Here is a 13,214-nt window from a genome sequence, read left to right as displayed (position 1 = left end):
TGCAAGCACAAGGAGACAGGTAGGCGTGGATACTAGAGTGTGTTCATGGCCTAGATCTCCTTTAGCTGCGGACAACAGATTAGAAGCCGGGGGGATGTCACAAACCCCTTATTTTTTGGGACATGCAGGATGTTTTGATCCCAGGTGGCGCGTTAATCTTGAGCATGCGTATGGAGTATATGGGTCGTGTTGGGAATCAAGGTCTTACGGTTTACCCTTATGAGTGTGGCACAGTGTAATTGTTTGTTGTGTGTGAACCACCTCTTAGAGGGGTAAGAATAATATCTAGATATCTATGTGTGCTTTGACATATAGCAATGATGTCAAAAGGTGAACCTTTGTACCTATAAAGGTCTTGTACTTGTTTAAAGAAATATAACAGTCACATCATTGAGGCGTGTACTTCACTCTCTCTCTAGCTTATCCTCTCTCTCTCTCTCTCTCTCTCTCTCTCTCTCTTTGCTCCAATGCCATAGCCATGTACCTCTTTGGCCCTCCAAGTACAAAAAGGGTACATTTTTGGCTAGCCCTTGGCTGCCCCTCAAAAGGTGGAAACAAAACCCTAGTCTAATGACTCAGCCCCTTGGAGGACTGAATGCCTACACAAATGCTTGGCTGAGAGCCTGAGCCTTTTATAGGCCTTGGGACAATCCCATACCAGCAGCAAAAATACCATAAATAATATGCTTGCTACTGACAACACCTGTAAGCCACTTGCCGACCTGATCTTGCATCCACAGGATGCCTTTCTGGTGTCCCCTTGTGCCCTGCTCATGCCCTAAAAGATGTGTCTATTTTGCTGCCCATCAGGGATTAGCCCAGGGAATTGCATGTCCATGTGCATGCACATGACATCATCACTGCCTTATAGGAAGAAGAAAGAAAGAAGAAACAAAGGTTATCAGAAGCTGTCACACAACAAGGTTTTGTTTTAAAGTCCAAGGGCTTATACAAAGGACAAGCCAAAGGAAAGCCTTGTAGACTATGCAAGAAAAGAAATCACTTGGAAAAGGATTGTTTTAACCTAAATCCTTGTGGTTTCTGTGGGAAAAGCAATTATCTTGAAAAGATTGCTATTCCAAGAAGAACATTGCTAATGTTGTTGAAGAGCCTTCCACACATGAGGCCAACTATTATATGGATGCTTTTTAGTCCATTATGTATGTTGTTTTTCTTTTGTGTGTGACCTAAAATCCCTGATTTGTCTCTACCCTTGGGACTCCATAACTGGCATTATCCTTGACCAAGAAAACTAGCATGAGAAAACACGAGCGTACTTGACACAGTATGAGGCAGTCCCTTGAGGGGGGGTTTGTTGGGAATCAAGATCTTACCTGTGTGTGATATGAGTGTGGCAGTGTGTAACTGTGTTTGTGTGTGAACCACCTCATAGAGGGGTAAGAATAATATCTAGATATTTATGTGTGCTTTGACATAAGCAATGATGTCAGAAGGTGAACCTTTGTACCTATAAAGGTCTTGTACTTGGTGGGAAAATCAATGTAAAAGGAGTTTTGTATAAGTGTGTGTGAACTAGGCCTTAAATAAAGCGGTTTCTGTGTGTGAACAAGTGCTAAGTTTCTAAGGATTTTTGTACATGGAAACAACCCCTTAAGACTTATGTAAGTAATGATGTGTAAAGGTGCCACCTCTGTGGACACTTGGCACCCCATCTCGACATGTGGCATGTGTGGGGCCCCCTCCTGGGGCTTACCCGGCACCCACCCATTTTCAGCCCACTGGGAAGGATTTTCCTCACATGCGTGTTTTTGCCCATACCTCTTCCGCACACTTGTGTTCTGCTCGCGACCTCTTCGGCGTCTTGTTTCACGGTCCACACTACCAATCTTGTACACTGGTCCTGGGAATCATTTGGAGCTTCTAGGGAAATCTTGGGCATCTCGGCTTTCTAGTAGTTTGGGTCTTACGCTCTAGTATGTTTATGCCTATACACACATTCCAATATCACTCTATATGTTTTCCTTATTTGTGATGGAGCAAGTCAATCATCCACTTCAACCTCTCCATCCCTCGCCACTCTTCTACGAAGTTCTAGTTCTGGGAGGGCTCTATTCGTGGTCTCATCTTGGCGATCGTGTGGCTTGACATCCAGCAGTTGCCATCATTCCATGAGCTCCAAATTGGGCATGTATAGGCTTTATCTTTGGCTCATACCTCCTTTTCATTGAGGGAGGGTTTGTTGGGAAATTCAATGTAAAAGAAGTTTGTATAAGTGTGTGCGAACTAGGCCTTAAATAAAGTGGTTCCTTTGTGTGAACGACCGCTAAGTGTGTAAGGGTTCTTTGTACGTGGAAACAACTCCTTAAAACTTATGTAAGCAATGATGTGTGCACCTCATCTCAACATGTGTAGTGGCAGCATATGTCCACACCTTGTAAGGGGGGTCTCTCCTATTTAAAGGACTATCGTTATAATGTAAATTACAATGTTTGCAAAGATGTAGCCCTCTCTCGTGCACATGTGGCTTTATTAGTTTAGGTTTAATCATTATTTAAGCTTTTATGTTTTCTATGTGAGTATGCTATGGCCCAATCTTGCTTCAACATATAACAGTCACATCATTGAGTCATGGACTTCACTCTGTCTCTAGCTTGTCTTCTCTCTCTCTCTCTCTCTCTCTCTCTTTGCTCCAATGCCATAGCCATGTACCTCTTTGACCCTCCATAGCTGCAGCTCTATTTTTGATAGGTCGTGCCCATATGGAGTCCAAGGGCATGGCAGGATGTTTCGAGCATCGGACAAGGCCCATGGGATGGGTCTGATCCTCGGGCCTGCAGGATATTTGGACCTCGAGCAGGGCCAACAGGTTGTTTTGGATCTTGGGCAGGGCTCAGTGGAGATCCTTGGAAGGTACCTTTTGGATCCCAAGCAAGGCCGAGTGGAGATCTTTGGACGGTGCCTGTAAAAGTACAAGAAAGCCGATGGGTGATTCTCCAAATGCACTATGCATACATGTCTATTCTTGACTTTTTTATTTATTTGTGCGACTTGTTTTACTGCGTGGACAATGCCTGGTATTTCTGCCTATGATTGTCCATTGGGCTGGAGACACTCTGGCACCTTGTCCAACCTATAGAGCCCATTACTTAGAACTGGATACCACAGTGATGTTTCCATCAATCCAGTCATGAACTGATTTATAGCTTTTAGTATTTAATTAGTAAAGTTTATGGTTGCAGGTCCACACTTAATAAATTTAAAACTGAACAAACTTATAAGTTACCCACATGGACCGTACATCGTTTTAAACATGAGGACAACTTATGAGAAGGGCGCCCAGTTTCAAAGCATGGAAATCATTTGACATTCCAAATAAAGCAGGGCTTGATAAAAGCAGATGTCCAGGGCTGTTTTTTACACTTTTTAGATTGGGCGCATGCAAGAGGAAGCTGGTCGACCATCTCCATAGGCTGCATAGAGCTATATGAGTGCTATACAAACTGTATGGACATCGGTTTAGTAGGTATGGGAAGATGCATAAACGCTGTTGGGCTGTTATAGAAGCGAAAATGGAATGAAAACAGGCTGAAAACTGCCTAAAACAAACTATAAAGTGCCTGAAACAAAACAAATCTGCACCACTCTCTCAAAAACCATGCACAAAACTGGTCAAATATCATGTACAGGGCTGAAAATTCTAGACAACAGGTGTTTTGGCGATGAACAGGTGCCAAAGGTCTGATGCGGCCTGTTCGTTGAGTGGTCTTACAGTTGGCAGGGCTGACTGGACTGGTCATACAGATCTAGAGGGCTGGCTGGACTGGCCATACAGGGTATTGGCTGGAAAGCAGGGTTTTGCTTCATACAGGTGTGCCAGGACAGTTGGTGTCATGCTGGTGAGTTTACGTGAGCAGGATAGACATGCATGTGGGTTCACATGAGCAGGAAGGAAGTGTTTGTGACTTCATGTGAGCAGGATGGACGGACCTGTGAGTTCGCGTCAGCCATGAGACGGAAAGTTACTATTGAAGATCATTCTGCAGGGCGAAGGTGTTTGAGAGAATACACATGATCTGTTGAGATTTATGGCACAGCATGTGCAGGGCATGTGACACGGGGTGGAAATACGTGTTGAATCTTTTGTTTGTTTTGTATTCATTACATGTACTTGGAGCAATCAGGTGCAGACCGGTGGTGACTCCCAGGCACCCATGGTCTTGTACTTGGAAGCACACTCTCTTGGAATATAATCCTAAAGAGGCGGAGGGGGATGGGCTCATCTTCCAGCCCCTAGTGGGGTGTGCAAACTGTTATTTTGTTGTGGTTGTTGCTTATGTCATGATAATGTGCTCTTAATCTTGTTTATAGTTAATACGATTCCAAAAAATGCACCCACCTGTTACACTTCCCACCTTTCCCTTCTCTCTTTTTCTCGTCCCGTTCCTCTCTTCCCTTCTTCTATGGGATTGAGTTTTATTTTTCTTGGAACTTAGGCTCATCTTTGTTAAGGCCGTGAAGTCCTCGGATTAAGTTTCCGGTTGTTGCTGAGGGAGTAGGCTACACCTTGAAGGAGTAATCATGGACTGAATGTGAGTAGGCATTTGACATCTTTGGGAGTCATTTATGGAGTTTATGGAGCACTCTCTCCTAGGGGGCTAGGGCTGCATATCCTCTTGCCAAGCGGATATCTAGTGGTGCTATGTGCATGTGTAACCATGTTTTCACTTCCCTTTTTTTTAAAAGAGGGTTTTTTCACTTCTTATCCTGGACACACTTGATTCACATAGTTTGCCGTACTCTTTAAAAAAAAGCTATGATGAAGTATGCAGTTGCTAGCTTCATTTTATTTATTCCTTGTTATATGCTGGTGTGTATGATGTTTATCTATGGACTACCATTGTCTCTTAGGCCCTTTTTGTGATATTCTACTAGACGTTGATAAAATCTTTTTTCTTTCTTTCTCTGAGTGTCTATGTATGTATGCATACGCGTGAATGCATGCTCGCACCTGCGTGGATGCAAATGTGTGTTTCTGCATGCACATGTGCTTGTTAGTTTTGTAAGTGCCTGGAACTCATTAAGCTGGTTGATGGCATTTCATGAACAGTGTAGGAATCATAGTTTTGGGCGCCTTTGTAGCTGGGTCGAGGGACCTTTCTTTCAATATGGAAGGATATATGATTGTCATTTTATCAAATGTAACAACGGCTATATACCTTTCAACAATTGCTCATTTTGGTGAGAACTAAGAACTCCATTCTGCTGGCATTAACACCGTAGGAATTCGATAAGATTTATCTGGAAACAAATGCTTATTCGTGTTTTGATCTTGGGATGTAATAGGCAAAACAAGCGGGCTCAACAGTTTTGGTCTCATGTGGTGTAATGGTATACTTAAGGGCACACTGTCTTTAGAAATATTCACTTGAAAGATACCCTTACGATGATGCATTAACAGTATGAACTGTGTGCTAGGTATGATTTGTGGACCTGCACTAGCAATATGGGCAATCCTTAGTGGAGAACTTGATAAAGCAATAAACTATCCTCAACTACATGCAGCAGGATTCCAAGTATGTCGTGCATGCTTTGAGAAGAATACAATTTTTTTTGTTGCCACTGAGATACAATTTAATGTGCTCTCTTTTGTGTCATAGCTTGTGGTGCTGGCCTCTTGCATCTTGGCATTCTTCCTCAATTATACAATATTCTTGAACACAACCCTCAATTCACCCCTCACACAGACTATATGTGGTAACCTGAAGGTAATTTTCTAGAATGCCTCTACTCTATAAAATTCTATTTGATCTTTGTATTATTTAGTGTATTCAAATATTACTGCTATTTAGTTGTTTTTGGGATTCTGTCTGGGCTAAAAAGGATTGCCCATATGTTTTCAGGACTTGGTTACTGTGGTGTTTGGCTGGGTGTGGTTTGGTGGTTTACCCTTCGACTGGGTAAACCCACATTACCTAATCAGCTGTGATACATGCTTAAGAGCATTTGAGATAGCCAGTGAATACAAAGTCAAATCTTTTATCTGACCTCATCTTTTGTGTCTTCTGGTGTGTCTACTGAAGTTGAATGTTTCAGGGCAACTACTCGGGTTCTTGGGATCAGGAATGTACGCGTACTGCAAACTTTATGGAAAGTAACAATCAAGGTATTGAACACACTTGTACAAGAATTACAGCCTACAGAAACAATGTATGCCTAGTATCAAAGAGGCAAGGCACTCTAAGGCCAAGACATTTTAAAAAGTAGGCCCCTCGCTTGCACATGCCAACCAAATGTGCTTCAAAGGTGACCAAACTTTGTAGGTGTGTACATATGGAATCTAGTCTCACTCTTGCAAAGTAGCCACCATCGGAGCACGTCTAATTGGATTGTGTAAGAGAGAGGCCCAATTTTGAAGGGCCAAGAGACACATTAAAAACTAGGCCCTTGCCTTACACATTCGAGCTAAATGTACTCTAAGGCCAAGACATTTTAAAAAGTAGGCCCCTCGCTTGCACATGCCAACCAAATGTGCTTCAAAGGTGACCAAACTTTGTAGGTGTGTACATATGGAATTTAGTCTCACTCTTGCAAAGTAGCCACCATCGGAGCACATCTAATTGGATTGTGTAAGAGAGAGGCCCAATTAAGGGCCAAGAGACACATTAAAACTAGGCCCTTGCCTTACACATTCGAGCTAAATGTACTTCGATGGTGTGACCAAACTTTGTGTGTCATATGGACTCCACCGTAACTCTTACAAAGCATCGGAGCACATCTTGTTGGATTGTGCGGGTGAGAGGCCCAATTTCGAGGGGCTAAGACACATTAAAAACTAGGCCGTTGGCTTGCATATTCCAACCAAATGTACTCCAATGGTGACCAAAATTTTCAAGGATGTCACGTGTATCCTACTCTTGCAAAGTTTATCCACCATCCAAGAACATTTGGTTGGATTGTGGGGGCTAGAGGTCCAGTTTTGAGGGGGCTCTCTAAGGCCAAGTCTCATGAAAAAGTAGACCATGTGTAGGTCATGTGCCGGGCGGCTAAACTTTGCAAGTACATAAACGTGTATACACTTTACATGTGGACCCCACTCTCTCTTGCAATGTTCATCGATTGTTAAAGAACATTTGGTTGGATTGAGTGGGGCTATCCTTCTCAAAATCTCTTCTTCATTTTTCCTCTGTGGGAGAAAATTCTCAAAGAGGTATCCAGCGTACAAAGCTACACTTGCAACCATACATTAGTATAGTTTAATCATTATCACAGTCTAAAAATCTTGAAAAGTGTGGTTTTATGTATGTCCTCAAAACAAGGCTTGGCAACCCCCTATGACCAAAATTACCATATGGCAGTGGACCTAGGTCACTAAGTACCATGTGGGGGGAAAATTTTAGGGTATCATTATTGCCAAAACCTTAGGCTTGATGCTCTTTATGGCAGAATTTGCTTTAGTTTTCCCAAAGAAGAAAATCACTGCAAGAAGGGAAGAGGAAGTAACTGGTGAGAAAGTGGAGAAATTGTCATCAAAGAACCTTCAGCACTGGCTGCAGCCATGCCTTCATTATTGGTGATGTCTTCCATGCCCTCTCTACACTTCTAGAAGTATGCAACAACTTGGGAGACTTGAAAGCTAAATGGATGATCTGGGGTCTGCTCTCTGTTCTTGCTATAGATTTAGGTTAGTTGGTAGGTCCAACCGATTGAAAGTTGGCCACTTTTCTGAACCCAGTGCACACATGGGTGCATTTTCAACAATGGAGTTGATGCTTTGAATCTTTGGAGTGTGTTTTCGCTTATTTTGTGAATCTATCAAATAACTCAAAGCTATGCAGTAACATAGTCTATTAGGGCCTTACATAGTTGTGCCTGTGTGTGGGGGACTCGTTGTCAAGTCAAGGATGGATCAGCAAGCTTTGCCATCGAAACCCCCCCCTCATTCCATGGGCGGGTGCGAGCAGTCTGACAGTATGTCCACAGTATTTGTTATGCTAGCTTATGTGTGATGTATATGGCAGGTTGTGCAAGCTGGTACCTTGAGATAACGGATGTGAGAATGGAGTTGCATAACCAAGATCTATGGAGTTGAGGTATAAAAAATCAGTTTTCGTGCAATGGTTTTTGCAAGGGGGTACATATTTGTGCTATACTCAAAGTGCCTGCCCCCGTACATTACAGGCTTTGTATTATGTAGGATTTTTCCCCACAAAGTAAGAAGGGAATCAGTCTTGTGTGCTCAACAAGGACCACACAATGATCCTTGTGTTCTGTGTCTCTGCATGGTGCGGGCTTTGTAATGTTGTTAACAAAGTGGAGGTTATAGAAAAGGGGGTCTGAAAGAACCCTTTGGATCAAACCCAGAAAGATCTCTTAAATTCATCTACTATATCGAAGTTTACCCTCTTCATCCTGCACATTGTTGCCTCTGTTTTCTCATTTTGGTTTAATATCTCTTGGCAAACACCCCCCCTCCCCCCTTTTTCAGGGGGGAGGGGGGGATCCTGGCCCCCAGGATTCAGAGCACCAGGTCCCGGCCTTTGAGGATCCTGGTGCAGGAGAGGCTGACTGCCAGTCCGAGGCAGAACCACCGTCGGACTTCCAAAGCAGAGCGGCGCTGCTAGGCGCGCCAGTGTGGCGGGCCACAGGAAGATACGGTTTTGTCAAAGAACCGTTCTGAGCACTTATCTCAGCAGCCCCCTTAAGGTGATGCCCCCCCCCCCTCCCCCCGCCCCGCGGCCAGTACCATAGAGGAAGCCGCCTCCCCTCCCTCTCTCTCTCTCTCTCTCTCTCTCTTGTTTGTGTGTGTGTGAGAGAGAGAGACTTTGATCTATATAGTATACCTCCTTTTGTACAAATATAAATAGATACATATATGTTCATATACATATAAATGTAGAAACATATATACATACATATGTATACACACACACAAACACACACACACACATTTTTTTGTGAAACCACAGTCAAATCGAGGACCCTCAAAGCGAGAGGATCTCACTAAAGTACATCTAAAAACAACGGAAAAACATTCATAGTTCAGCTGATCAATCTGCTGCAACTCAAAACTGCCATGCAATGACTGATGCAATGATCAACGGAAGTATACATACTTGTCAATCGGAGGTTATGCAAACACCTCGTAATTACGATCCAACCATAGTGTCCATATAGCCCAATATGCACAGCCCACGCAAAGAAAAGAGCATATTCTTGTAGTCTTGAAGGATATCCTCCAAAGATCCAAAACATTGTTCCAAATGTCACCCCAGGGAATTTGATTAGCATATCTGAAAATAGACGATTTAGAAAATCCCTTGTGTCAGTGCATGTCCTAACAAATGATAAATACTCTCCATCTGATGATGGCATCGTAAATAATTTGAAGCTGTAATTTTTTGCTTTGTCAAATACTCTCCTATTGGGATTTTTCGTGACGCTTCTCCATAGAAAAACCTTCTATTTTAAAGGCAATTTGTTTTGCCACATTTTTTCGAGATTACTTTTCTACCAACCTAAGGACTTGTTTATATGCCACACATGATTCCCATATACCTTTATACACGGCTATCTAGAAGTAGTAATCTATATGCCCTCGCCGTTGTCACTCCACAAAGAGGAAACTTTGTAATGTAACTCGGTTGGCTATTCTTTGGCAGCCAATCATTCTGTCGTTGCCCAATCGATATATACAACATATCCAACATATCCCCATGTGCTACTAGCTGAGCAACAAGTCTCCATACATGGTGGTCATGGGCTCGCAATTGCCATTGCCATCATGCTTGTGGAAACGATAATGGTCCGCCTTCGGTTGATATGATATCTCCCACTGTGAAAATTCTTTGTTGTGCTAAAAAATAAGCTCTTCTTGGTTTAGCCCAACCAATGGCGCATCAAATGCTTTGCTTCAATGCACATTTTCAGTTCTTGGTGTGTTTCCAAGAGGCACTGGCCTATGTGCCCAATGCAAATGTATGAGCACATACTTTCAATCATGCAACAATCTGGAAGAATAGGGGTAGCTTGGGAGTTTTCTTTGTACCTGACCTACCAAGATATCCTAGTGGGAGAGATCCCAATGCCCAAAAGAATCAACCTTGTAATGTACACATTACAGCTAGCATCTGTTCCCGTGGCTGTCCTTGTTTCACAAAAGTTACTATCATGGTACTTTTCCAAGCTAGAAGATGGTAATTCATATTCAAGATATTCAACCCACCATGCATTTTAGGGCTACACACATACTCCATTTTCAGTAGCCTTAAATCTTTCATGTCATCAATGCTTGTTTTCCATAACAGTTCCATTGCTGATGACATGAATATGTTAAGTGATTTTTTGTCCCTAATTAGCATCGGCAAGAAGAACTGTATGTAAGCCGTTATGATGGATTGTACTACTTGCTTTGGCTTCTTGCCCCAGTTCTTCTCTTTTTGTCCTCTCTCCTCTGGGTCTTCTTTGGTCACCTTTTCTACTTCTTTCTTTCCTTCTTCTCGGTTGTCTTCTTCTCCATTTCTTTTCTTTTTGTTTTGGTCATCCACTTTTGTCTCTTCATCTTCTAGCCTTCTTTCCTCTGGGGCCATGTTTTTGTCCACTTATATTCTTTGCCGTCTTTTTTCAATTGTGTTCTTATCTACTTCTACTCTTTGATGCCTTTTTTGACCTCTTCGTCTTTGATGCTCTCTCTCTCTCTCTCTCTCTCTCTCTCTCTCTCTCTCTCTCTCTGTTATTATCAGTGGAAATATATGCTTGCTGTTGATCTACCCAAACGTGAAAGTGGACCCCATGTCCTCTTTGTGCAACCCATTGTAGCTGGAAGATCCCTGAAATCGACGTCGTCATCATGATCGAGAATGTCCCAAGCCATGCCCATCATATATGCATGAAACTCCTTTTGACATATAATCCCTCCCTCTATTTGTATGAAGGGTGCCAGCTTTACATGCCTCTTTGAGCCATATATGCATAAAACTCCTTTGACATATACTTTCCCTCTTCTCTGTATGAAGGGTGCAAACTTTACATATGGACACATTTTTAGCCATAGAAACAAAGTGTCTAAAGCATGTAAAAAGCCCTTGACTTTTCTTTTAATGATCAATTATCAATAATAGTCACAAAGTAGGAATATCTCTCAATCAATGATGTCCTCATAGGACCACATACATCACTATATATAAGTTGTTATTTTTGGATAGTCCTTTACTGATCCATCTTTTGGGAATGATGTCCATAGCATTTTTCCCAAAATGCACCTCTCACATACATGTTGGACAGGGGTCTCAAGCTTTGGCAACTTTGACACCATCTCTTACCTTTTAAGGCATAATAAACTGCCAAAATTTAAGTGGCCAAAGTGGGCATGCCATAGCTCCATGTCACTCGTAGCACGTGTGGCAATTATTGAATAAGAATTATATGCCAATCTCTTATACAATGTAACTTGTGAATCCCATGGCTTAGAGTACCGGATCCCATAGTGATGTCTCCATCAATCTAGTCATGAACTATACACCTGTTCATCATCAACAAATATCACACACGCATACAAGCACACACACATACACACTCTGTCTCTCTCTCGTCCCAAACACACTTGCGCACGTGCACACACACACGTTCTAAAACAACCTAAAAACAAGCATTCTTTCTAAAAAATTCACTCACGTGTGTTGTCACATCGTCGCGTTGCACTATGTGCACTCGTCCCTCCTCTCACCTCACTTCACTCACACACACTTACTAGCATGCATTAGAGAGATATTAACAAGAGGACTAGAAAGAGCTACTCTATTGTACAATGGGAGAGTCCTTTGTATTATGAGAGATTTTCACTTATATACATGGCCATAAGTGTTTACACTCACTTAAATTGTGCTGGTCAAGCACTTTAGGCACATAAGAGGCCTAATGCTATTATAATAACTAGTCTCATAATATATCCATAAAGTAAATCACTTGGGACTTTATCCTAACTTGCTACCATACGCTCTTGAAGCGAAAATTACCAGAAGTATTTCGTCGGACCATTGCAGGCGTCCGTCCAAGTTGTAGATTTGGACACCTTTGCTTCATATCTTGAATGTATGACCTTTCGCTGTGTCTACCTTGACTCTTTGATGTAAGATAATGGCAGTAGCTCTTATTCTACAAATGGGTTAACATTCCTTCAGTGAAAAAATCCTCATTTTCATCTTGGTTCTGTTTAGTGTGTGGGCTTGTCCCAAAACATTGATAAAGACTAGTGAAGGGACCAAATGGTGACAGCAAGAACTATTCTCCTATGGATTCTAGGTGGATGGAAGAGGAGGGCCTGAAAGAATATCCAGATCTCCTCAACAAATCTTGGAAGCTTTTTAGTTGAGAATAAATATTTGAAGCCATGAAGAATATAACTATCTCTTAATTTTTTGAGATTATATCACTAATCTTTTTACATACATGGACATGGGTGTACGACACCGCATGCAGCCATGGCATGTCTTGCCCATGCTTTCCTAGAGAGTGCCAATTGCATCTTGGAGACCTTGGCCATGAAGATCATGTCAACATGGCCACTTGAGTGAGTGCAAGTCGCATCTTGGATACCCTGGCCACAAAGGTGCATGTGAAAGCGGCTATGAGCATTTGATGGATCTTGGAGAGCCACATGCCATAGTCTATAAGGATTCAAGTACATTTGAATAGATGGGCTTTCTTCCAAAATATGTATTAAGTTACATACATTGTGTGCATGGTTTATTTTAATTTATGTGTACTATTTTCTATGCTTGGAAAATGCCTAGATTTGATCGCATGTGGGCCCATGGATTCTTGGACATCGGGATTGCACCCATGGGCCAGTGTGCTGCACAAACTATCTTATGTTCACCTATAGTGTGTGGATTTGTGCAACAACAAAGTATTTGAAGGCCAACTAAGAGTTATAACCAAAGGTGTTCACATTTATTAATAATGAGGCCAACAATTGACACTCATTAAAATGAGGCCCGGCACCTTTGTTGAAGTGTGGGGCCCTTCATAGAGCTAGTCGCCCTCTTCTACGAATCATATGAGCCCTCAGGAGAACTTATGGAGATTAGAGGAGGAGGGGCTATCCACTCTCTACTTTCACAGCTGTTCACTATTTGCTCATGCATGTGCATGCCTACCTACTCCATATCTAAAGCTACTTACATGCATGCATGTCATATGCAGACCCACATATATGCATGCATGTTACATGCAAAGTTATCCACATGGATGCATGC

General features: G+C 42.3%; 1 protein-coding gene across 3 annotated transcripts in view; it reads left to right on the top strand.

The window, feature by feature from the left end:
• LOC147634627 (UDP-N-acetylglucosamine transporter UGNT1-like) overlaps nucleotides 1-8,379 on the top strand; it is a 32,424-nt gene extending 24,045 nt beyond the window's left edge. Inside the window, exons 6-13 of one of the 3 annotated variants that reach the window (XR_015266769.1) lie at nucleotides 5,069-5,199; nucleotides 5,305-5,349; nucleotides 5,437-5,534; nucleotides 5,619-5,726; nucleotides 5,862-5,918; nucleotides 6,042-6,124; nucleotides 7,980-8,051; nucleotides 8,140-8,379. Coding sequence is in view for 2 of the 3 variants with exons in the window: in XM_086803762.1 (XP_086659888.1) it covers nucleotides 5,069-5,199; nucleotides 5,305-5,349; nucleotides 5,437-5,534; nucleotides 5,619-5,726; nucleotides 5,862-5,918; nucleotides 6,042-6,116 (514 nt within the window). In the remaining variant the exon portion in view is untranslated. Of the gene's footprint in view, nucleotides 1-5,068; nucleotides 5,200-5,304; nucleotides 5,350-5,436; nucleotides 5,535-5,618; nucleotides 5,727-5,861; nucleotides 5,919-6,041; nucleotides 6,125-7,979 lie in introns of all 3 variants that reach the window. The other 2 variants (XM_086803762.1, XM_086803763.1) reach the window with 2 other exon arrangements.
• Nucleotides 8,380-13,214: the final 4,835 nt, after the last annotated feature.

The sequence above is a fragment of the Cibotium barometz genome, chromosome 10 (genome assembly GCF_041138505.1).
Source record: "Cibotium barometz isolate CiBa-2024 chromosome 10, ASM4113850v1, whole genome shotgun sequence".
In the NCBI taxonomy this organism is placed as follows: Eukaryota; Viridiplantae; Streptophyta; class Polypodiopsida; order Cyatheales; family Cibotiaceae; genus Cibotium; species Cibotium barometz.
The sequence above is the reverse complement of the archived record's forward strand: the minus strand, read 5'-3'. Positions and strand labels throughout refer to the sequence as shown.